Here is a 27,324-nt window from a genome sequence, read left to right on the forward strand (position 1 = left end):
GTGGTCCAGATGTTTTTTCTGAGTTGCAGCTATTAATTGAGATTTCAGGTGAAGTGTATGATTTGTTACACTTCTTCTCACCAAAATGCTTTACTCTGCATTTAAATAAATGATTTTCACTTCCTTTAAGGTTGCCTATCCATCTAGCTTGGGCAGTTATTCCTGAAGTTTCTTGTCTTCTTCAGACCTGATTACCAGACTATCTATCTATCTATCTATCTATCTATCTATCTATTTCGTGCGATTTGCAAATTTTGCCACATTACAGATAATTAATTTGGTTTTCCTTTCACATTAATATATTTTGAACACCTGGTCCTTTTATGGCCCTTGAAGCACCCTGATGTTAATTTTTTTATTTTTTTATTTTTTTATTTTTTTTTTCTGTAATGAAAATTGTCAATATGCGTGGGTTTTTTGTTCTTTTTTTTTTTTTTTTTTTTTTTTTTAATCTTTGAGAAAATTTCTGCTTCATTTTTCATCCTATTTCAGAATGATTTATTCTCTGATTAAGATAGAGAGGGAGTTAGTCTCTTGGCAGAAGCCTTGTTCTTGTCACATTTATTCATTGAATCTAACAAGGTTAGAGACTGGTTATCTTCACAATTACAGCTAAACATTCTTGCATTAGCTATGCTCTTTGTGGCCAAAAGTATGGAAATTCAGGATAGAGAATGAAAAGTAGTTAGTATGCTAGACAGATGCATGCAAAATTAAGATGGGAGCAAGCTTTTAACATAGCAGTTCTTAACCTTGTCTGGTTGATAATCCCAGCAAACCAGAATATAATCAGTCTAAATAGGCAAGGGTATACAAAGCTTACAAAAAATAAAAAGAAAACTCCAAGTTAAAGCTTTAGGCAGCTGTTACTTTTCCAGAATTTATTCCAAAGTCTGATATAAACCAAGGTGTTTTCAGATTTCTAGTCCCCAGAATTCCTGTGGAAAAGGGGAAAGGCAAACCTATTTTTAGGCTTTGTATGTCCTAACATCCCCTAGGCCTGCTTATTTCCTGGTGTCTCTTTCTCTTTCTCTCAAGCGTTCTCCATCCTCTCCCTGAGAGAGTCAGTGTCTGCTTCATCAACCCTGGCTGCCTACTGCATGCAACAGACTCCACCACCTTTCTTCACAAGGAAGATTGCTTGTGCAGAAGAAGGCTTCTCAGATACTTTGGACACCTTGCACTGATGCATGCCACTGCCTTGAATTCAGAAAAAGAGATCCTGAACATATTGGTGGAAATGTGGTCAGTCACTTGCAACTCAGACCTTACCTGTTTGGTAAAGGAAATAAGGACAATTAGAACTTCCTGTGATATTTTCAGAGCTTTATCTGAAGGAAATGAAGTAATTTCCATACAACAGTCCACTCAGCCCTAAAACAAACTATTATGGGTGGAATGGAGGTTAAGAACAGGTATCAAATCTATATTTTCTGAACAAGCTTATTAAAATGCTAGCAACATTTCTACAGCTAGTACTGAAGTTTAATGAGATTTTAAGTTAGAATATGGAATATAATCTATGGCTATCAGTGGACCAATTATACATACATATATATATGTGTAATTTGTTGTTGCTGAGCAAGCTATTTTGATATAGTCAAATATAAGATGCTGAATTATAAAAGTGTAACAGTAAAAAATAACCACTTTGACATTTATTCTTCTGCACAGCAACACACAAAAATATCAGTATAATATAACATAATCAGAAATACAGAGTTTTTTTATTTGAAGAATAAGAATAGTAACGTAATGGTGCTCTTCACTTAATTTTTAGAAGATTATAAAATACCACAGTGTTTATGCAACATAAGAAACTGATAGAGATAGAACACAAATTGCACAGTCATATCTACTAATGAGCATAATATATTAATGATCAAATATAAGAAATTGTACTGTGTAGCATTTAGTTAATTTAGGAAAAAGAATGTGTATCAAAAATAAGAGCTCACTGCAATGAATAAAAAAACCAAACAAATACTTTTCACAATATACTTGCAAAATTAACAGAAACTTAAGAAAAATTTATGTCTTTACAGTTTACCAGTCAAACATAAGAAAATGACTTAATGTTAAATGATTGAAAAATAAATTTTGCCGAAGCAATGCATATGGAAAACTGCAAATACTGAGTCTACTGTTGGCTTTGTACTGAAAATATCTATACTTTATATTTGCTGTGGACTAATATAACTCCTGAAATGTGTGTGTATTCAGGTAGTGTAAGAGATTAATATATGCTTTTTTAATGGTACATTTGGGAGAATATCACAAAATATTTTTCAACATCACTAGGATGCTGTCACTCATTAAATGGAGCCTGTATCCCACTGCTTTTTGTTGTAAGCCCAGATAAAATATATAAAGAAATAAGCACTGAGACTGTAACTGAAATAAATCCATATCTTGATAATATTCCATGGCAGAGTTGATGCATTTTTCACAGGATTTTTTGTTCATTTTATTTATTCTCTAAAACCTGTATAAAATAATATGAACATAGAAGAATTTCAACAGTGCTTTTCTGTCAGCCTTCGTGGTTTTCTGCTTTCCTGAGAAGAATGAATATTCCTCTGTGTTCCCCAAACCTCAGTAGGGTAATGAAAGTCGTGAGAGATGCTACATTTTTGAAATGTAGTTTTAATGCCTTCCTTCCCTGCCATTTTGTTACTGCCTAGCAGAGACTTACTTCTTGAAAATGGTGACAATATTCATATTTTTAGTATGAAAACATTAAATGAAGCAACACAGTATAAATAAGCTTTGAAGAACTACATTGGCTAACACACCTCTGTGTTTGGTAGGTCTTGTTTCATATCCTAATCCATGAAAGGAAACCTGTTAGCTTCAGCTAACATGGAGTTTCTATGAGTATTTGGAGCAGGCTTGAGTGATGGTTGTTGTTGTTTGTTGTTGGTGGGGTTTTTTGTTTTGTTTTGGTTTTGTTTTGGTTTGTTTTTTTTTTTTTTGTCTTAGAATTAGGATACATAAAAAATAACCCTTCTGAATTTTAGATGAATTGTTAACCTTTTTTTCTGAAATTCAGAACTATAAAAAGTTTCTGAGTAAGTTTCTTGCTTTGCTATCCCACAGTTAATCCAGAGCTGGGACAATGTATTGCTACTGCAGTTACTGGTGATTTCCCTCATGTATGCTATCATAGAGAGTTTTTAGGGTGTATCTTAATAGATTTAATAGCCTTATTATTTAATAGCAGGGGTAACTGTCCTATCTTCAGTCTCTAATTTGTTTTTCATCCTTCATCTGTTTTTCCTTAATTTCAGATCTCACTGATTTTGAACAATTAAATTAGACTGGCCTTTAACTTCTAGTTTTTGTTTCATACTGCATTGAGCAGGTACAACACAATAACATTCTTGCAATGTTAACATAGGGCTATAGAACAGAAAAACCTGAAATATAAATATATATAATATTTTCTTCTGACTTCTTCCTTAACATGTAAAACTGCATCTCATCAAGTAATTTCTTTCTATAACTTCAAAAGTATGCATATGTACAAGGTACTGGAAATTCTTGTCTGAAAATTATTTTAAGAAAGCAAATTAAAAATGCAGTATACGACCAGAAATTTGATAATAGTAATACTGTCAATATTGCATCGTGACTTACTATTGATAATATGTATTGATAATATATCACTATTGATAACATATATTAACGATATATGGAAAAATAATATTTCTCAGTTAAAAGAAGAAAAAATAAAAAATAAACTTATGAGGGAAACATTCTAATCTTCTGTAAAATAAAATGTTAAAGAAGCAATGGTTTGCACACAAAAATCTCTAAATTGACTCTCAGATTATTTGTTTTTTTGAAATTTGTCCATAGCATTAACTGAGAAATGTAAGATTTAAATAGGGTATATGACATCTTTCCACCTCCCAGTGGATTTGGTAAATCCAAATAAGTAGCTCTATCATGATAGGTAGTCTGTGTGTCTTTACATAGATTCAGTTAAAAAACTATTCTTTTTACTTAAAACCTGCTTCAAGATTCCCTCTTTCCATCTCCATGTGGTTCTGCCTAAAAGATCAATTTCTAGTAATTAGTGTGGTAGAAATTATATTTGATTAGGAACAAAAAATATTGTTATTTTGATTAAAATTATTTTCATTCATTTTACAAAAAAAATTAATAGTCATTGCTGCACACACATTTCTTTTAAGTTTAAAAAAGCTTGGATGGTCTTAATCCTTTTAAAATCTTTACAGAATATTATATTGTCTATGAGTTTACCAACATGACTCCTATTAATGGAATTCCAAGATAATTCTAATGTTAGGATATAGTCCCATAACCTTCTCCCTACCATTGATACAAAGCATTATACATTTTCATGCAGTGAACAGTCCGACTATACATTCTTTTCATCTTGCCTCTATACCTTTTCTATAAATTATATGTGCATTTTGCAAATGAGATAGAAAAAAAAAATTGTCTTCCTTTTCAGCCTCTCATCATGTTATCACATTTAACATTCTTTAACTAATTAAACTGGTACTTGATACATATAGTGACCAAGCCTTTTCTTATGGCTTTGTTGAAAGGCGTACTTTCAGAAGCTGACCTTGGATTACTTGCTGTTCTTGAATGGCTTGCAACTCCCAATATGTTGAATTACTTGTGAAATGTAGAAACAGTTTTAACATTAAATCCTGGTAGTAAAGAACTTAAAGTCTTATATAATTTGTGTAAGAGATGATAAAGTAAACAAAATCGATGATAAACTAGGAAATCATTCAGACACAGACAATGCAAGCCTTTTTGTGACACAGATTTAAAAAAAAAAAAAAGTATATGAATAGTACCCTTAATTTCCCTTTGTCTTGAGACTTATCAAAGTAATTGCCAGTTGAAGATCTATGTTGAGCCAATCAGGAATCCATTATTAAGCAAATGGATGATCTTTGTCTTCTTGGTAACAGTTGTATTTAGAACAACATGAAATGTGTTGCTCTAGTCATGGCTCTAATTGGCATCTTTGTTGACAGTCTCAGAAGAAAGGTCAAGGCATGGCTAGGCACGAGACAGATACTGTCTTGCTTGCAGAAGCAGCCTCCTTGGCTGAACGCTGCAATTTATTGATAGATACACTTTTTAGTAAATTTCTGTGGGTAAATATCTTATACATTTATTTTTTCTTTTCCTTTTTCTTCTTTTATGCTTGTCTTAATGCTACAGGCAGTATGCTGTGTTAAGTCTAGGTGAGAGAAAGTGAAATGATGGTGCTAAGATGGTGAAAAAAATATCTGCAACCTGAATGTTTAATAAATTCAATCACTGTTGACAGGAAATGTTTTACTCAAGAATAGGAAGGAATGCAAGAAAGCAGTAGCACTACCAAGACTGAGATACTTTAGTAACTGGAAAAAAAAAAAAGAAAAAGAAAAAGAAAAAAAAGTAGATATTAGAACACCTACGTTTAAAAATGTCTATTCCCTATGTAGTCAATTTCTATGAGGGAGGCACTTCTAGAGGGTGATTCAGAGCCCTAAATTAGTTGACTAAAGTTAGACAGTGTGAATGCCTCCCACGGTACCAATATGTTGCAGAGGGACAGAAAGGAGGGAAGTAAAGGGAGAAGAACACAGAGTGATAAGGACTATAAATGAAATAACTCTAGAGCAAAGTTTAGAGCGTTTGAAATAAATGGAGGTTGTTTTTTTTTTTGTATTTGTTAAAGTGAAGATGAATAAGTTTGATATAACACATGCTCCAAACCTAGTAGCATCTTCATAGTTAGCAAGCAATGGTGTATCACCTTCCACTGTGAATTTCTATACTGCACTTATTACATCATACATATACATATATTACATCTATATATACAGCTGTTCCCTGATTACTAGTCGATATGCGAGGATTAGCATACACATATAAATAATTACTGCTTGAAATAGCTTATAAGAGAAATAAAAATAATAAGAGAAGGCAAACAAAAGAAAGAAGAATGAAATGATCTGCCCAAAGTCATCAAGAATAATATCTCTTTCTTAGTATATCAGGAACTGTAAGCCATAATACCCATGATTTGCATGTGTGAAAGCATTTCTAATAAACACAACTTTTGGGAATTCATTTGTTTAAAAGAGCTTTGCCTTTAGTAAAAGAGTAATGGCACCACAGTGAACAATCTCATTTGTATTCATGATTGGATAGAGCTCTTGAAAAGATAGTCCTTTCAGAGTATTTATGACTCTTCTATTCTTGATTATAATAATTCATTTGGTTTGTAGGCACCATTTTAGAGAGAATTAAAAAATTCTGTATTCGTCTGTCTGTAAATTATTAGCTCATTAGTCACTGTAAAAGTGGATGACAAATCTTAATCTTTCATCCTCAAAACCAAAGGTTACTAAGGATAGACATCACATGTGTCACAGACTTGCAATTTTTTAATTTGTGTTTAACATCTATTCAGAATTTTTCCTGGTATTTAATAGGAGTGCCAAGGAGCTTTTTGGCATGCATGGACTTCCATGAACACACATAGTAATAGCGTGTATTTATTCATTTATCTTCATCTGTTATCTCATATTGTACAGAACTAAAAATAAAAATAAAAATAAAAATAAAAATAAAAATAAAAATAAAAATAAAAATAATTTGCATGTAACCGTCTATTGCTGTTCCTTTAGCTCTGAGCAATTTTCCATTAGATATTGTCATCCCTGTGTCCCTTATTAAAAATATTGTGGATTAGGGAGTCAAACACTGAGGGGAAATGGGATGAAAAAGAAAATTCTGTTAAAATTGGTGGAGACATTATTTCATTTGCTATTTGCCTTAATGAACTTTCACTTTCTTGACTCACTGTAATGTGGTTCAGTTTAGAAAGTTTGGAAAGTTCATATTCTTAGCTTTTGTTAAAACTAATATGTGAGTCATAGGTCATAGTTTCAATATTTTCCACTTGTGAACTGAATCACAGAACCATAAAATGGTTTGGATTGGAAGGGACCTTAAAGATCATCTAGTTCAAACTCTCCTGCCATGGGCACCTTCCACTACACAAGACTGTGTAAATCCTCATGCATCCTGGCCTAGAGCACTTTGAGGGACAAGGCATTCACAACTTCAGGATACCCTGATATCAATCTGTGTCCAGTGATTACTTTTGCATAAGTACACTATACTGGAATAAAGCAATGTACTCTTGATAGAATTTTGTAAACTGCATCATTATTTGACTTTAGGTTTGGCCTAGACCAATTGCTGTAGATGTAATGGTACTATATATATTATATTGTGGAGAAAATTGAGCATCCTATGACATTATAACTCTGTTGGATTTTACTGGACAGAAGACTTCATCTGTATGTCTGATAATTAGGAGGAAAAGGGAAACTTGCATCCTTTCATTTGGAAACAGGCGAGGAAAACATTAGGCAAATTATCTTTTCCTGAAAATACTGAAATAAATTTACATGGAGACTTCTCTTGTTCAACAAGAAGTGATCTTTTGGATTGCTACAGAAAGGGTACAGGCTACACGTGATATTTGATTACTATAGTTTTCTTTAGATGGGCTCATAAATTTTGCCTCTAAAAGAGAAAAAATGAAGTAACACATAATAGTGTCACACATTTAGCAAAGTGAGCTTGATAACGATTACCTATTTTTTTATGATTCTAGGAAAAAAAGCTAACTTCATGCAGTAGAGGATTAAGATTTACTTATGTTAACTTTTCTTAATAAGTTCACAGTTCTTCCCTGGCCATTTTAATGGAGAGAGTATTCAGATACATTAGAACACATTGGATAGAGAGTTTATCCTTAGATAACAACTGCAGAAATAGGTCATTGTTTTCTTTTGTTCTGGAGTAAAGATATAAGCCCTTTCAATTCACTGTTATCAGATTTCTCTTTGCTCTCAAGCAGGAGCTATATCTGTGTTACTGGACATAATAGCCCTGTAAACGTCCAAGTCAGGGAGCATGTTCCCAAAAGGATCCAAATTCCATGTTTTGGCAATAGGAGCACATCTGCCATGTCCTCTTCTCAGAGTCCTGCTAATCCTGGATAGGAAAAACCAGGACACACAGACAGGGCAGCAGATTCATTCATGTTCCAAGAGGGTAAGTTTAGATGCAGCTGGACCATTTTGAGCCATATATACTGTGTGTGGTTTTCTACGTTCTCATAATATGCATAATAGGAATATTTACATACTTGCCTACATACAGACTTACTCCAATTTAAAAATCTTATCATTTTTATATGCCTGAGTAACAAAAGTGTACCTCAAAATGAAGACAATATGCAGTATTTTCTTTAAAAATACCAAAACAGCTGGTTTCAGTTTGTAGTTTAAACAGGCGTAAAGAATTTTGTTTAAATAAAAACAAATAAACAAACAAACAAAAAAAAAAAACACAAAAAACCCTGTTGTTAAGGCTGAATCTATTATCCTTCCCTCCATCAAAGAAAGGTGATTTGGTAATCAAATAGAAGAAAAAGCACTTGTGAAATGAAAGCAACCATTGTAAAAAAGTTGTGTTTCTCCTTTTAGCAGTAATTAAAAACTAAACTACAAGATACTATGAATGTCATTTACTGAACCTTGTGTTTTCATCATACAGAATATATACTGCTTAATAGCTTCAGAATGTTTGGATCAACTTCTGTTCTGGTGTCCAGTTCTGGTGTCCAGCACCCTTTGGGAAAAGCCAGAAATATCAAAAAGCATTATTCACACACAATAAAGGAGAAAAAAATATGTTTTTATATCATGCCTTTTCTTCACTTTTTGAATACAAGACTGAATATTCCATATAAATATACAGTTTCTATTATAAAGCGTGTCTGCTCATCTGATTATTTGGTATTTCCTCAAGTCATCTAAAAAAACAGAGGAATAAATATAGTCTAGGTGAACAATGTTTTGTTTTTGTCATTCCTACAGGTAAAAATTTCATTTTGCTTCTTATGTTTCTATGCAACCCTAATGTCTAAAAGTAGTAACATTTCATTATTTGATAGTACTTCTAATTGCTTCTCACATCAGCTTTAGGACTTGTGAGGTGGCAGGTGTTACCTAGTTAGACTGAGGATTCAATACACTTAGCACTTTTTTGTTTTGTCTTGTGTGCTTTCTTTTAGATTGCATGTAAACAATCTGTTTCCTGATTTCCTGAAAATCTGTAAATTTCAATGGAAGTTTTAGGATTTTCTTCCTTTTTATTGTATGGTTTAAACATTCTTGTGCATTCAGAAGGATGGCAGCTGCATGAATTCCAGAAGCACAGACTGCAAGAAAAGTTTTTGGTGCGTGTCATTGCTCTCTGCTTTTGGACATTGCTTATCAAAACCTGTTGTTCTCATGATGTCTAACAATGTAACGTGTGGCAATGTGAGAAGGATAGCTGTTGAACACTAACATTTTAGAGTTCTGGAAAAAATGTGCTAATTATTTACTTTTTTTATCCACTAGTGGGGAAAGGGGGAGCTTCTGGCAGTTTTAACAGTGTCATTTACAATCATTTAGTTTATGTTGATGTAAATATATAGAGCAGCTTGACTGAGTTGTAGTGTTGAGCTGTCCTGCCTTATGTAAGCCAAATGTTTTTGAAATTACTTGTGGAAATCTTAAGAGCGTCTCTGAAGTGATACAGCAGGGCAGGGGCATATTGATTTTGACTAAGGAACTTGTAACCATATTTCCTAGACAAATTATGTATATATTAGTAAGGACAGCAGTTCTATAAGGAAACACAAATGAAGGTGCTGTAGATACTACAGTAGAATGGGAGAATGTATCATCTGACTGCCTGCTTTTTGTTTTCAAAGTCTGGCCTTAAAAAATTGAAGGACAGGAGAAAAATAAATTATTAATAGTACTCATGAAATTTTAAAGATACAAACATATCCTGAAATATAGTAGCAGGAGGGTGATAAACCCACACACTTTCTTTTTTTTATTATTATTATTTTTCACTAGTGGACACGTTCATGCAACAGCACTCAAGCACAGCTTCTTACTGCAGGTGCTTTTCCCATTTTGGGAGTTCACTGCCCTTGTTTTGTTAGCTTCAGCATTTTGAAAGTGTTGGCTCACCAGCAAAGCTTGCAAATATATCAATGTCCATGCTGCCTTTGCTTTTTGTATTTACTGGTGTCTTTAGCTTCAGGGTTTCAGATGCCCTTGAGAAGCTGTGACCATTTTTTACATCTGAAAGAGTGCCAATTCATTTATTAAGACAGAGTCTGTGAGGCCTGGATAAATTTATTCTATCTAACGTTTAATAAAACATTAAATTAAAAATGTGACTTATGCTGTGACATGCTTAACATTACCTTTCCAAGGTTTATATTGGAGAGTTGCAGGGCCCCCACTCTGTAGAAAGTAACATGCTATCAATCTGGTTCTGAGGTGACAAGGCCACTGGTGTTTTCCTGTGGAGGTTGTTTAATAATTTTTCACTGCTAGTATGTTCAATAAATAGATCACATCATTTAAGGCTAGTTTAATAGGTTTATGTGTTCCTTATAAATTCTAATAATGATAACAGTTAATAAAAGAATAATGAATTTGTGTTTGGAGATCTTAAGATCAATCAAGCAAATTAGGCCTGATCTATGGCTATTTTTTGCGGGGGCAAGTTGTTTGTTTTATTGTTTATTTTTTTAACTATAAATGTGCACACCTTGTATGTATAAGCCTATCTACCTGGTGAATTGTAGAATTTCTTAGTGTTTCACTTGCCATATTAATTTAAGTCTTTAATCTGAGGACAGGGCAGGCATATAAAGTGGTACATTAAATCAATATTATGTTGCAGATGATGTCTCCAAAGAGGGTGCCATTTATGGACGGAATTGCAATAATAGGAATAATAAAAAGAAATTGCATTTTGATCTTTCCACATGTTATTTATAATGCTGCTCACCCGTTTTAAAAAACATACAGCTCTCCTTGTAAAGGCAACTCTTTCCACAGAGCTTTGTCACATACTCAAAATGCGAAGTTTAAAAAAAAAATAAAATAAAAAAAAAGAAGAAGAAGAAAAAAGGAACAGTCCAGATAGCGAAGTCTTGTCAATTACTATTAGGATTCAAGGGAATCAGCCCTACAAAAAGAGAGTCTGTTGCTTCACAGGCATTTGCTTGGCATTTAAAATAGATGGTTGTGGTCTTGTTAGAGTTGCTGATAGTCGGGGATAACCTTGTTAAGAAAGTTAATAAAAGAGGAAGGTACATTTGGTTTGTATCCTTGCCTTATGTCTCATTCAAGGTCTCATTTTCCACTTCTTTTCAAAATTCTCCATATAATCACTTGAACTGGTGCAAACAAGGTGATTTTGTGGCTTCATAGCTGTTTCCATAACTATTACTGCACACATGGTATGCTGGTAAGGGATTCAAAGGATTGTTATTCATTCTTGGCTCTGCAACTATTGTACTGAGCATGCATTCACTCCACTATTTATCCATTTTCTAGATCTTTAAAATATAAATCAACCTAATGACCTTAGTAAAATGTTTGGATTGAAAATGACAGGTAATAGCATATTATATGAGATGCAAAGCAGTAGAAAATTGGGGCATTCATTTTTCTAGAACTTCAGCATCTGACTTTGTAACAGTTCTTTTTTTTTTTTTTTAATGTAAGCCTGTTGAGATGGGACCTAGCAAAAGCTATGTGATATATCCTGAAATGCAGGGAGGAGAAAATGCAATTTCTTTTATTATCTGTATTTTAAAGAAATCAACCCTAGGAAGGACTATGTACCTGAACCAGTCCCTGGCAACCTATACTGCATGTGACATTTCAAGGCATTTCTTAAGCCTTCCTCATTTCTGCCATAAACCAAGGCTACTGCCTCTCAAGATTGCAGGCAAGGAGAAGACCATGAGTTAGCAAGAAATCATTGCTCAGGCGGTAGTTACGTGTAGCTGCTGCTCCTGTTTATCTGCTGAATTACTTCCAGAAAAATTGTTTTCAGGGTACCTGCATGTAGGTGGAGAAAAGAAGTGAAGAGCCTGGGAAATACAGTGTTTGTGGTTATCACAGATAGAAAGATATGCAGGTGGAAAATTATGTTGCACTGTTGCTGAGTAGAAATAGAGTGGGAGGATATTGTAGCAAATGTAACAGAAAAAAATTTGGGCGTGGGAGTTTCATAAGATGATAAAAGAGGTGAAGGGGTGATAAACTTCCTCTGTTGCTGGACGAGGAATCATGCCTGGTTTGGGAGTATTTTATATACTGAGTACAGGTACTATTTATCAATAACAGGTGCTATCCCATTTCTGGTGCTGGCGGAAGCTGATTAATACTGTCAGTAATTATATTTATACTGACAAAAATAGGTATTTCATTGTGGTAAGCTGATCAGGTGCTGCAAACTGTATCATGCTCTGATATTATCATGCACTGATGCACACCATCAGTGCTCTTATCAGGGCACTTATTGCAGTGTTTATGATTTTCAAATTTGGATTTAGAGTGACTGCTTATCCTGTGGTAAGAGATTGCTGCTGATCCATTTCAACAAGTAGTAGTTGCCACTCAGTGGCATAGTAGTTGCCACACAGTAGCAGACAGTGATCTTTTTGTCCCAGTGGTGAGCAGTTATCTCTGAGAAGCAAGCAGCAGAGAATGCAAATTGCACTGAATGCAAATTGCACCTATTGCATAGCAGCTCACTAGTGGGATATTCTCTAAGTAGGCTTATCTTGGAGCAAGAAGTTTCTGCAGTGACTTTGTGATTCACAGTAGGTGATGAGCAGTGATAGCTTACTACTGGAGTATGTACTGATGTCAGGTGAGAAGCCTGAGGCTGAAAAGATAAGAAAAGCAGTAGGAAAATGGCATTCTTATAACTAGAAGGGAATTGGGTAGCAATATATATATATATATTCGTTCGTATACTATATACAAGTATGTGTATATTTGTAAGACCAAGAATGTAACAAATGGCCTAGTTAAGATTTTGAAATAAGGGGAGGGAAGAAAGAAGACAGGAAGAGAAATTGCAGCATGAAGTATTAGGTTAAAATTTGAAGTGGCTCAGCCATTCATTTGCTTCATGCACTTTCTCTTAGTCTAACAGATGTCTTGATACTGCTGTTACTGCAATCCACATAATATTCATGTTGTGAAGACCCATGAAATTTCAGTGAAATTATTCCTGAAACAAAGTTGGAGATTCAAACTCAGTACATGTGTGTATACAGAAGTCATTAAATACCTGAGAAGTGTTATTTTCTTAAGGATGGAAGGAGCAATAGGGACTGGCTTACATGAAGATAAGCATTAGGAATAGACACGATAGCAAGGTTTCTTCTTAGTGAACATTAAGTGTATAGAAAGGATGCAAAAGCAGACATATCAAGTCAGAAATATTTAGAAGAAAATATGGACACAGTATTGCAATTGTCTCCTAAAGAAATAACAAACAAACAAAAACTAGGAAAAATCATTGAAAGTGATACCATACTGAAGGATCCGTAGAAGCACGTAACAGAACAAACTAATATGCTTGATTTTTCTTTTTCTTTTTTTTTTTCTACTCCAATTTCTGAGGTTAGCAATAGCACTACAGTGATGCAAAATGATGTGTGCATGTTTGCATGAATTACTGGTCCTTTAAAATTTCACCTGATCTTACAGAAGGAAGGCAGATACTTGTTATGGGATTCTTTATTATTGAATAGAACTCATACTTGATGAGTAAGATATTCTTTTGCAGACCCAAATGAATTTTGTAGAAGGAATGACTAAGAAATTGTATTTCATTCCTTGTTAGACCTGTGATAACTCTTTACAAATTTCCAAAGTGTGAGTTTCATTTAAACTATGCACTCAATTTCCATTTCCTAGGTATGTAACTCATATGTATGGTTAACATTAGCACAAATACATTATTGCTATATTTAACTCTCCTTCTCTCGGATCTAGTTATTTCAGTGAACCTGGCAGTGACAAATCCTATTTCTGTCACTTTGCTGAACACTTACAAGTTCTGTGCAGCAAACGTTTGCTACTATTGAATGAGAATCCTTTTTTTAAGTAAATTGGGTACTTTCTTTTTTTTCCTGAGTACTCTCAGTCTGACGTGATTGTGACCTTCAAGTTGATGCTAATATTCATCTAAGGTGTGGCCAAAAAGGCCAATGGCATCCTGGCTTGTATCAGAAATAGTGTTACTAGCAGGAGCAGGGAGGTGATCATCCTCCTGTACTCAGCCCTGGGGAGGTTGCACTGTATGTGTTCAGTTCTGGGCCTCTCACTACAAGTAAGACACCGAGGCCCTGGAATGTCCAGAAAAAGGCCCTGGTGTCCAGAAAAGGGTAATAAAAATGGTGAGGGGTCTGGAGGACAAGTCTTACGAGGAGTGGCTGAAGGAACTGGGATTGTTTAGTCTGAAGAAGAGGAAGCTCAGGGAAGACTTTATTGCTCTCTACAACTGGCTGAAAGGAGGTTGTGGCAAGGTGGATTTCAGTCTCTTTTCCCAGGTAATAGTAATAGGACTATAACTAGAGGTAATGACTTTAAGTTTTCATAGAATCTTAGAATCACAAGGTTGGAAAGGACCTACAAGATCATCTAGTCCAACCATCCTCCCATCACCATTGCTACCAAAAGCAACTAAACCATATCTTGCAGCTCCTCATCCATATGTCTCTTGAACACTGCTAGGGATGACAACTTCACCGCCTCCCTGGGCAGGCCTGAACACTCTATGAGAGAAAAAGTTTATACTTACGTCTAATCTAAACCTCCTCTGATACAACTTGTGTCCATTTCCTCTGGTCCTGTTTGTTGCCTGGGAGAAGAGGCCAAACCCCTCTTCATCACAACCTCCCTTCATGAAGTTGTAGAGTGCAATGAGGTCTCCCCTGAGCCTCTTCTTCTCCAGACTGAACAATCCCAGTTCCCTCAGCAGTTCCTCATAAGACTTGTGCTTTAGACCTCTCACCAGTTTTGTTGCCCTTGTCTGGACACGTTCCAGGGCCTCAATGTCTTTCTTGTAGTGAGGGACCCAAAACAGAACACAGTACTTGAGATGTGGTCTCAGCAGTGCTGAGTATAGAAGGATGATTACCTCCCCACTGCCTGTTCCTGTTCCCTGCTATTTCTAATGCCGGACAGGATGGCATTGGCCTTCTTGGCCACCTGGGCACACTGTCAGCTTATGTTCAGCTGAGTATCAGGCAACACCTTTCCTCTTCACAGTCATCCAGCCACTCATCCCCAAGCTTATAGTGCTGCATGGGTTTATTGTGGCCACAGTGCAGGACCCGGCACTTGGCCTTGTTGAACCTCATCCCATTCATCTCAGCCCAGCAATCCAGCTTAACCAGATCCCTCTGAAGGGCCTCCCTACCCTCAGGCAGATTGATACCACATCCCAGCTTGGTGTCATCTGCAAGCTTACTGACGGTACACTCAATCCCCTCATCTAGGTCATCAATAAAGATATTAAACAAGATTGGCCCCAATACCAACCCTGGGGGACACCACTTGTAATGGCTCACCAGCTGGACTTAACTCCATTTACCATTACCCATTGGGCGCAGCCCTCTAGCCAGTTCTTTATCCAGAGAAGAGTATATGTGTCCAGGCAACAGGCAGCCAGAAGAACACTGTGAGTGACCATGTCAAAGGCTTTGATGAAGTCTAGGTAGACTACATCAACAGCCTTTCTGTCGTGTACAAGTCACGTCACCCAGTCACAGAAGGAGATGAGGTTGGTCAAGAACAACCTGCCTTTCATGAACTCATGCTGGCTGGGCCTAATCCCCTGGATGCCACACACGTGCTGTGTGATTTTACCCAAGATGATTTGCTCTGTAACTTTCCCTGGTACCGAGGTCAGGCTGACAGGTTAGTAGTTCCCTGGATCCTCCTTACAGCCCGTCTTGTAGGTAGGAGTCACATCAGCAAGTCTCCAGTCCTCTGGTACTTCTCCAGATAACTAGGAATGCTAGTTAGTAGAAGTTAGTAGAACATTAGGTTGATGGTGAAGAGCGGCTCGGCAATCATCCCGCCAGCTCCCTCAGCACCCTAGGATGGAGCCCATCCAGTCCCATGGACTTGTGACAGTCCAGATGGAGGAGGAGCTCTCTAACCATCTCCACCTGAATCACCGGGGTGTATTCTGCATAGCATCTTAGACTTACAGTTCAGGGCATAAAGTGCTCTGAGGATAACTGATCTGCCTATTAAAGGCAGATGTAAAGAAAGCGTTGAGGACCTCAGCCTTCTGTGGTAACATTCCCTGCTGCATCAAGTAAAGGATGGAAATTCCCCTTGGGAGAATTTCCATGAGAGTTTCAGGTTGGACACTAGGAAAAGCTTCTATGAAGGAGTGGTCAGGCACTGAAATAGGCTTCCCAGGAATGTGGTAGAATCACCATCCCTGGAGCTGTTCAAGAAATGTTTAGATGTGGCACTAAGACACGTAGTTTAGTGGGGAAACATTGGTGATATGTGGATAGTTGGACTGGATCATCTTGGAGGTCTTTTCCAACCTTGATGATTCAGTGATTCTGTGATCTCATTTACCTTCTTAAATGTCTCAAATTTTTGGACATTCTACTTGAAAGCCTGTGCTTGTTAATAACTTCCAGCATTTGAGTTTTCAGTTCATTTTATTTTAAGTTTATGAAAACTTTTCAGACCTATGGCTTTGTAAATACAAAAAATGCTGACTTGTTAAAGATAATCATGGCAAATTTCTGGAGAGAATTCTTGTAGAATAATTATTTTTTAAAAAACTTCAGATTTTAGGCGGAAGAGTTGTTTCTTCTATTTCCATCTAAGTTATTTCTTCAATGTTCGTGCTACAAAGAGGATTCTGGAGGTGTTTAAATGCCCACATAATAAATTTGACATGAGTTATTTGTGACTCACTTTAAACTTGGGATCAACACAACACATTATTTTTCAAAAAGTAAATTTGCAAATAAAATGTAGCAGCTAGGTTTTTATTCACTGAATGGTTTTTTGATTTTCAGGCCATGCCAGGAAGCATCACAATGATATTCCCTCTGGGTCCTTTTTAAACCGTAGGCAGTATAAAAGGTAAAGTAAAGGAACTTCAGAAAGCTCCAAAATGGAAATTTGGCAGTATTTACACTGAGCCTGTTTCTTTCCAGCATTTCCTGTAGCAGGGTTAAGCACCGAAGCATGAGAGTTTATTTTCTCAGGAAAAAAAGGAGGTTTAGTGTCCAGTGTAGCTTTTGATGGTCTTGTTATCCATATAAATATTTAAACCTTCTTTGAAACCTGCTGAGCTCTTAGCTTCAGTGATATCTTGAAGGAATATAATAAAACATGTTTCTTGACACCAACTTTCTCTTCTCCTGGGAATGAACTACTCATTATTTTGAGAGGTTATTCACCATGGTCTTCTGGCTCCAACAGACTTGATCAAATAACTTCCTACCAGAAACCTCTTATTCCCCAGGACTGAAAAATTGTTCTCTCTCTCCTCTCTGTTAATAGTGCTTAGGTACTAATGGATTGGTCTTGCAAAATTGAATTCATACCTCCTGACAGCTACCAGCTTAGGCTTGACTCAGTCAGCCATATGGATCATTTATGGACCATGGAGAGAGTCAGGGCCATGCTTCTTCAAAAATAAGTAAGAAAGTATGGTGTGAACTCTATAAATCCATACCAGACTTATAACAGGTAAAAGTAAATTAGAAAAAAGGTTAGTACATGTTGCAGAATATGCAGATTAATGAAGTAGTAAGGACAGACGGTCAGATTCTCAGAACACTGTAAATCAACATTCCTTAACTGAAGTTAATTTATAACACTTACAAAACCAATCCAGCATCCTTAGTGACAATGTTAGTATTTTCTTCTGGTAACAGAGAGACAGGCATCAGGAATGACAGTTGGTTCGTGGGGAAAGTTTGCTACAGAATACAGAGAAAAGACAACATGCATATTTACAGTGTGTGGAGAATTTAAAGGCTGGAGAAGACCTTCTGGAGTTTCTGTGTTCTGTTCCTTACTGTTACAGAGAATGACATCATATAATCCCATTCAATCTTTTTCTTAAACACAAAATGGTTATTTAAGGGTAGTGATATTTTAAACACCATTTTTCTCTGAGAACAGATTGATCGAACTTTAATCGCATGCTGCCCTCTGGTTTCCTTCACGATTTCTTATGCATGTTTCATTCTCAAGAAAAGAATTGTACATTGTAAGTGTTTCTGTTTGTTTGTTTCCTAGGTTTTTGTTCTTGTTGGTTTTTTTTTTTGTTGTGCTTTTTTTTTTTCTTAATACTACTATTAACCTTGTAAAGCTGAGAAAGTGGATGCTAATGTTCTCTTTTCAAAATCTATTTTTCTAAAGGCCATGGGACCCACAGATACTGCCTATGCAGCAAGAATCAGTAGTACTGAGTAATAAAATATGATCCACTACAGCTAGTAGATTGAGTTGATTCTGCATTGTACTGCAGCATGGAACGGCACTGAATTACTAGCTGAAGTATCAGTCAACCTGAGAGCATTCATAGCACCCCAGTCTGCTACTGAGGAAAGAGTGTTGTCTGCCAAAGCTTTAATGCTGACAGCAATGTACAAAGCCAGAAGGACAACAGCTTGGCTTACAAATAGCGTGCTGAGTCTGCAAGGACCAGATAGATTGAAAGACTGTCTTTCGACTTGTAAATTCAGAAAATTTGATAGTAAACCCTTTAGTATACTGAAAATTAAAAATAGTTTTATTCTGACAGTCATTTACAGAATAGGATTAAACTGCTGGTGAACATCAGCTTCCCATACAGAAGTTCTCAGTAAACTCTGAAAATCTTTGATGAGCACTGAAATCTAAGTTCAGCTCCAAAAACATTTGAAATTCCGTGTTACTGTTTTTAGCTAGAGATTTTAACTTGCTTCAGACAGTTTGAAGGAATGCAAACATAACGATGTCATGTATGTGTGTCTGAGATCTGAAAGAGAAAAAGGAAGGCTTTTTTAATCTTCCAAAATGCAGTTCCTGATAATTGATAGAGAAGATAGCACAGTTAAGCATTTGGCGTTCATTTCCTAAGCTCAGGCTGATTTATATGAATTCATCAAAGTTTTCCCTATCTCCAGGGAAGAATAAAATTAATGTTTTGCTGAGAAATGTTTTATGATATTTCTAGATGTTGGATGCTGGTTTTGTTGTTGTTGTTGCTGCTGTTTTTGGTGTGATTTTTGTTGCTGTTATTGTTTTGCTTTTGTTTTCTGGCTAACTTTGAAAGCCCCTATGGTCTTTTTCAGATGCTTAGCAAATTTGATTCAGGTACCATCAAAGCTTTGTAAGGCAATAGATTCAGAAATTGACTGTTAGGAGAGAGTAATAAATATATCAGACCGTTGACTTTCCAAAACCTCATGTTCCTATTTTCCCCATCAAATACAGTATATCATTAATGAGAGGTGCTATATTTATTAAAATGAATAATTTTGAAGCAAACCACAACACTTAATGTGCAATCTTTTGCTGAAAAACTATATAATATATACTATATATATATATATATATTTTAAACATTATCTGCAGAGGAATAGATTTCAGCTGTTCCAAGTATTAACTGAGTTGTAGTAACAATAAAGGTTACAATAAAGGTAGTATCCATAGGGGAAATGGGCTAAAAAGTTTTCACAGATAACTCATTTATCTGTCTGTCTATTTTGCTATCTGTTTGTCTGTCTGTCTATCAGCAGGCCAAGGAATCTGTGTCAGAAGTAAGTTCATAGCCATAGCTTCTACATAAAGAGATTAGGACAGAGTCATATGTAGGAAAAATGTACATTCAAGTCAAGTCTAGGGTCTAAGCAATAGTGCACATGTTCATTTTGTAAAATATAATCGTGAAGGGGCTATAGGTTTGTTTTATATTTCTGTTATCAGAAAGCTGCATTCACTACTAGAAAAAAATTAGCTGGGGAATGAATTCAGTAATTTCTTAGAGAGCTCACATGAAAAAAAAAACCAAAAAACTTGGACAATTAAATCTAAACTTTAGGATCTGTTTACTTGCTGTAGTATTTTGCTACATGAAAACTATCCAGGACAAAACCTTCTGGTTGCCCAATACAAAGCTGTCTGTGCATAGTCCTGATCAACCTTCTTTGAGTATCCCTTCTTGAACAAAGGGTTGGACAAGATTACCTGCTAAAGCAGTGGCAGCAGCAAAATCCAGCAGCTATTTCAGCCTATTGCCCAGTAAATGGCACCTTTCGGACATACAATATGAAATTAAAGTGGTTAATTGAACTGTATTAATTACTCAAAAGCAAGTGAAATTTAATTGCTAAATTTACCTATTGCATAAGTAAGCTGATATACTCATTATTCTAGGCTGAGTTTTCCTACCCATTGCAAGGCGCACTAATGTGAGGTTGTCCTGATCTTCGGGATGATTTTATTCAATTACAATGACTAGTACCAATTCACAGTTACTCCTGTGAAACAGATGGCAGCAGGGGGGCAGTGTGATACAATGGGTCTGACATGGAAGTGCCTGAATAGAGATGGAGCAGTGGATGTGAGCACAGTGAGGTGGTGGGTGGTGTGTTTCAGCAGTGGCAACAAGTGGGTCACTTCTGCTGGTGCAGATTTTTACGAGTGTGGCATGCAGGCTCTTGCTCGTTACTGGTGAAAATGTGTAGCCAGCCAGGGGTAGAGACTGTATTCAAAAAGAGTGCTTCATAGTTGAGGATTTGCTCATAGTGTTATTGTACTTTTAGTATCAGTTGTAATTTCCATGGAAATTAATAGGAGGAATTATTTTTGGAGTGATCTAAATAGTCTAAAAAGTAAAGAAAGTCCTGAATAATTAAATTTAATTAACCCAAACAATAAGAAATAAATTATCAACTCCACAACATAATGTAATTGCTCGATCTTGCTGATCTGTGAATTCAGTACTGTATTTATTAAGATATTTTGAACAACTTATGTGATGTCAGCATTATAGGAGACAATGACATAAAAATTACCATAAAGAAAAATCAAAATCTGCAAGCAACCTTAGGCTGTCTAAATTTCAGTGAAACAGTCCTCATGAGTGTGTTGTTATTTTGTTTGTTTGTTTGTTTGTTTGTTTTCAAGTTTCTGTAGTATTATTCTCTAAAAAAATAGGAATTGGCAGTTGAGAAAAAAACTTATTTTACATTGATTGGCCTCTATACTGTGGCTCAGGTGGAATATCTGCAGGGAAAAAAATGTTTACCCTTTTGTTTGCAGCAGCTGGAGATGTGCAGGAATAGATAAGGAGGAGTTAAAGTAAGATGAAGGATAGGATTTACTAAAGACCTAGAGTTTGCTGAGCAGTGTGGGAAATGGAGGTGCTGCCAGGTTGTAGGAAGATTGGAGAGAAAGGTTCTTCTCGTCCTCTCCTTCCTCATTTTCTCTCCTTCTCAGTTCTCTTTTTCAAAGCATGACAAAGTCACAGTAGACAAGAGAAAGATGAGTCTACAATCTTTTATTATTTCTGCTACATTCTAGGTCACAGTCAAAAGGAAAAATAAGTAGAAAATAACTCATTAGAGGTGTTATAAAAAAAGATAGGGGAAAAAAACAAAAAACAAACAAAAAAAAAACCACCAAAAAACAGATGGTAAACCTGAGGAACTTTTAGCCTAATTACTATCAGTAAGCATAGCTGACTCTGAAAGTCAGTTACTCAGATGCCAACCATCACATCTTGTGACATTCTTCCTTTGATAGCACCAAATGGGTGTGCTGCAGCATTAAGAGACATAAGTGGAGAATAGAATCAAAACGACTGTCAAAGAAATTTTTCTTTGACAACTAAGTTTGCACCTAACATTTGGGGTAGTGGATTGGAATTAATTCAAGGTATTTATCTTGGAATTTATCCTTTTTATCCTTGAAAACTGAAATCTTGTGTTTGGTGCTATGTGCAAGTGCATGAGGAAATTAGGGGCAACAAGTAACAACTGCAATAAATATAGCAAGTGTTCTAACTTGGATTTTTTCTTTCAGCATGCAACATTCATGCAGTAGTTTTAAAGTAACTTATATGTCATTGATAGTACAAGTAAAGCAGATTAGAAAGAGTGACTGTATAGCCACTCATTATGAAAAGAAATATTTAGTGTAATGACATGAGTATAGGAGTTACTAGGTCCTGAAGTGCTTCTGAATAAACATAAATATGTTCCAGTGTGCAAACATGAATATTCTAGGAATAGCACCATAGAGTCTACATGCATGTTGATATCTGTCTTTATCTCTTTCTATAAGTGCTGGATTTAAAGAAATTTTCTCAACATTATTCTCTCACTGGAACTGACCTTTCTAAGGCAAAACAGAGCAAAAAACCACCAAACTCTTAGTATCTCCTTTGTGCACTCCAGCAAGTTCATAAGGGCAGTCTACTCTGTGATTTATTTGAAATAGCAGGGTTATTTACCTTAGTTATTTATGTGATTTCAAAAGCATTAAATTAAGGATAGATTTTTTGTATTTTATTACAAAGGTAATTACGCTTTCATTTAGATGTAGACTGGCAATTAATGGGCATGAAAATACAGGGTGATATTATATAGTTTGCAGTTAGACAATTCGGGGAGTTGGGTAGGAAATGATGAATGATCTCCAGTTTTTGTGCATAGTATATTAGGTCAAAATTAGGTTTGTGGCTTAAAGTCTTTTAAAGCCTTCAACAAAACAGCAATTTTCATTCTCTGTGATCAAAACTAAGTTTGATATGATATTAGCAGCTGATTCATTTAGTCACTTGATCTCCTTTAAATGTCTTATTTCAATACTGAATTCTGTCCTTAACTTTGCACCATTATTTCACATCTTTATGTTAGGATTAGAACCTTTCATAGTACCTTGTGGTTTTGTTTAGTCAACATGACCTAATTTTGTGTATACAAATATACCTGTTTATTTATAAATGTCAAATTACTTCCCTTGATAGATAATGGTTTGTATATTAACAAATATTTTGTCTTTTGAGGCTCAAGATTATGTTTCCTATGGAAAGGCCAAGCTCAGGTTCCATGAACGTCTTTTATGAGTTCATACAAAATTACTTGATACTTACGAAGGATACAGAACCTTTGTTGCAATCTCTGTACAGCCTCATCTTTACAATAGAACTGCAACAATCTTGAAATTTGTGTTGTAAGGAGAATTTGTCAATTTGAATTTCTGTTTGAATTCCAAATTGACTAACTAGGTGTCCTGGTTTTCTGTAGGATAAAATTAATTTTACTACTACTACCGTATGTAGTGCTGTGTCTTGAACCTGTGACAAAAATGGTGTCTATTGCACACTGATGTTTTAGTTGTAGCAGAACGGTGCTTACACAGTACTTTGCAGGCTGTCCTGCTTGCATGAAGGTTGGGACTGGGATCTGGGAGGGAGCACAGCCAGGACAGCTGATTCAAACTGACCAAAGGGATGTTCCATATCGTGTGGAATTTTTGTCAGCAATAAAAGCTGGAGGAAGAAAGAAGAAAGAGGGGAGACATTAGGAGTTATAATGTTTGTCTACCAAAGAAAGTATTGTTTGTTTTGGAAACCCACTTTTCTTAAAGTGAATGAACATCTGCTTGCCATTAGGAGGCAGCGAATTAATTCCTTGTTTTGCTTTGCTTGTGAGTGTAGCTTTTGCATTCCCCAGGAAAGTTTATCTCAAACTACAAGTTCTTGCACTTTTCCAATTCTCTCCTCCATCCCACCTGGGGAGATTGAGTGAATGGTTGGATGGTGCTGAGCTGCCTGCTGGGGTTAGAACTTTTCCTTCAATTTATATTTACAGAATATCTGGGGAATAATTAAAATTTTTAGAAGTTGATAGGATCAGCAAAGTCTTGCATTAAAATGTTTTATGATATTTTACCAGTCACCCTAGATTTCATACATTGTTTTCCTGAATGTCATAACAACATACAAATAATTGTTACATATTTTTTTCTTGCAGTGTCCTTTTAGCATAGTTTGTGCTATGCTTCTGATGCTCAGAAGTTGGACATTGTGTATATATGGATCTTATTTTGAATTTTCAGAGATGGTACTTTTTTTCTCGTGCTGATGATTTTAAACATGTACTTAATGTGAGAGTAAGGAAAGAGTAAGTTTCTTCAAATTACTGTTTTCAAATAAATGATTTTTGAACAGGTCCTACATTAAAAAACAAACAAACATAAACAATCAGAATATTGCAATTTAAGACATTACTCAACCTTCTTAAAAAGCAATTTGTGTGGGAAATAAAATGGTTATTATAATATTGTGAGTGCTATTAATGGAATTAAATGAGGTTTTTATTTCCAGTAAATGACTAACTGTGCAGCAGACTATGCCACACCCTGCAGTTTCTCTCCCCCTTTTTAAGATTAAGAGCCTCAAGTATCATTAGCAATCAACGCAGGCTTTCCTACAAGAACAGTATCATTACAAATAAGTAACTTAACACTCTGCGCACGTTAAGGCACAGAACAAATCTTAGCACCAATTTGCTAGCACTAAAACCCATTAGAACACTGGCCCCAAAAGGGGCAAATCATTGAAAATGCACTAATTATCAGTCAGTCTCTTTGGAAAGATTTTGGGTCACTGCCAAGCATTATGAAGATTTTCAATAAGTTCAAACCGAGTTTTCTGTTTGGTTCTCTGAAAGAAACTAGCAGGTAGAGACTCAATTCTACCCATGCACAACCCCAAACCCTGTGGATTTATGGAAGTTTTTTTTTGTGTGTTAAAAGAAAATCCAAGTTTGATGTGTTACAGTGCGCTGCTGGGGTAGCAAGTAAGTATAGTCTGCCATCTCTGAAATGTGTATTTAGTCTGCACTTGAGACTTGAACCTGGCCCAGGTTACATCACCATGGCTACTTGCTTGTCCTTTGTCAGGCAGCTGAAAAGCGGACAGCAAAACATAATAAATGAGTAAATGTTTACACCAGTGTCATGACTGGTGCACTGCAGACTGTCTGTGGGGGAGCTTGTCTGTGAAAAATGGACAATGTGTGAATTTATGGTTCTGCCAGGTCATTTTCATGGCTAAGGGAATGGGTATAGTGGTTATCGACCAGCAGAGAATTTATATCTGGGATTGGCTATCGTTGTTCTGTACAATGGATTGTTTCTCACACGTCTCATAAATAATGTGCAGCATTTCATTCAAACTGATGAGTATAGCAAAAAGTTGTATTTTCTTCCTTCCCCCTTCTTGGTATTGAAGCACTGATGACATCTTTCCATTTTCTTCTGATGCTCTTACATCCATGCAGACTAAGAAAAGAAGATAAACAGCTATCAAAGTGCCTACATTTTTTTTTTTTTAATTTATTTTTATTTTTTTTTAAGCAGTCAGAAGCCATCTGTTACAGCATGTGTCCTGACACTGTCATCCTCACTGAGGCAGTGGTGGGACTGGGTTCTCCACACTTTGGCATCTCAAGATGAGTATGTTCCAGGCAGGTGGTAGAAAGTGAAGTTTCTGCTAAGTGGGAAATTCATTGGCTTCAGTGAAATTTCATTCATTTTTACAGTGCTAGGTAGGCAGACAGGATCTGAAGTACTCCTTCAGATAAGCAGACAATAATCTTCTCTTCATATCTGAACTGATAAAAGCAATTGCTTATGGTCAGATAGGTTCATGCTATGTAACTTGAAGAATCTATCACTCACTGTTTTGGTGAGAGAATTGTAGTCCTCCTCTCCCATTCTTTTCAGTGCCTTTCACAGAAGCAGGTGAGAGTGGGAGGAGGCAGAAGATGCTTTAAATACTCATGGAAATTCAGTGTAGGATTTTTCAAGAACATGTTTTCCATTTCTTAGCAGCTTCCACACAGGTAAACGGTGGAACACGTTCATGACAAAAACATGTGGCTTTGGTATTACGTGGCAGATAGACTTCTGTGACTGTCCCTATCTAGCCAATGTGTTATTTACTCCTTTTTTTTTTTTTTTTTTTTTTTTTGTAAATAGATCAGATTTCAGGTATATCCATTTGATTGATGCTTGTCTAGTGAATATGTACTATGGTGGGTCTCTTCCTTGGTGATACTACAGCATAAGTAGACATCCTCAGTTTGAAGTAAGCTAGCTTTTCTTTTCCTAACAATGCTGCCAAGAGCAGCACAGTGGGAGCTCCTTGCTGAGCTCCCTTACTCAGCACCTGCTAGATGGAGCATTCTGTAATGGACTGATATAATGGATACACTACTATGTAAAAATGTGACAGTTAGCAACTCTGGTCTAGTTTACACCACAGAGGTAATATGCTTCCTGGGGATTTTCACCTTAAAGAGTGCAGAGATCTGTGCAGGGTATTGTTTTCTTCCTTCAGCAATCTTCTCTGTCAGAACAAAGATGTTCCCATTCTTGTGATGCAAAGATCTCTCCTACTTGTTTTATCTCTGGAATTTTATTTCTGAGAGTATTTTTTACTCATTTCCAATGCTTTACTCATTACCTGTGCTACTGTACCAATGAAAGCACAGAATGGATTTATATTACAAAGTACTCGTCTTCATATAAGGGACAAGTTTATTTCAAAATGACCTGATGTGGATAAACAAATAGTGTTTGTTTGTTTTTTTCCCAACTCTTTATTTTCATTTAGTTTAGTATCCTTTGAGAGTATTTTAGATATTATCTATTCACTTTATTACTATTATAATATTTATTTCCTATATATCTATTTGCTGAGTCTTTGTGAAGGCAGTTTGTAGTGGCTGTTGCAGTAGATCACTATTCAATGCTACTTTTTTTTTTTTTTTTTTTTTTTTTTTCCCCCTGGATTCTGATCTCTTAATATATGGGCTAAAGAAGACTTGCTCTGGTTTGTGTTATTTATTTTGCTGTTTCAGGAAGACATAGTTTAGGCAGAACAAAGTTGTTGCCTTAAAAAGAGAACATGTACAAAATATGCGTATCTTAATTCTGGGAGTCTCAGAATTGAATTCATCAGAAGAGAATATAACTTGGTGATAAAGTAGCATGATTACACATTATAGAATTAAGCTGAAGCTTACAGTTTGTTCTTCGTGTTTTGAAGTATTTATTCATAAGTGGACCCTATCTTACTGTAATTTTGTTTAATTATTAATTATATTCCCTTTGTCATATACAGTAATTGTAAATGGATGTGGAAACTCTATTCAAAAGATGGAATCTAGCCAACAGTGCCTACACAAAACATTTATTACCACATGGCAAGGAATCACGCTGATAGAAAAATGGCAGAAGTATAGGGTGAAGGTATTTCTGTACACTGAACACAGTCCAATTTTAGCTATGTGTGGCATGTTTATGTTGGGGCTTGTTTGTTTTAAAC

General features: G+C 35.8%; 1 protein-coding gene across 4 annotated transcripts in view; it reads left to right on the forward strand.

Moving 5' to 3' along the window:
* Positions 1–27,324, forward strand: part of PCDH9 (protocadherin 9) — a 724,127-nt gene that overhangs the window by 193,118 nt on the left and 503,685 nt on the right. The window contains exon 3 of one of the 4 annotated variants that reach the window (XM_052705568.1): positions 1,039–2,917. The exons of the other annotated variants lie outside the window; for them this stretch is intronic. Within the exon in view, the coding sequence (XP_052561528.1) occupies positions 1,039–1,059 (21 nt within the window). The 3' untranslated portion in view covers positions 1,060–2,917. Of the gene's footprint in view, positions 1–1,038; positions 2,918–27,324 lie in introns of those variants that run through there. 4 annotated transcript variants of the gene reach the window in all.

Source organism: Tympanuchus pallidicinctus, unplaced genomic scaffold (genome assembly GCF_026119805.1).
Source record: "Tympanuchus pallidicinctus isolate F22 unplaced genomic scaffold, pur_lepc_1.0 scaffold6, whole genome shotgun sequence".
NCBI lineage: Eukaryota > Metazoa > Chordata > Aves > Galliformes > Phasianidae > Tympanuchus > Tympanuchus pallidicinctus.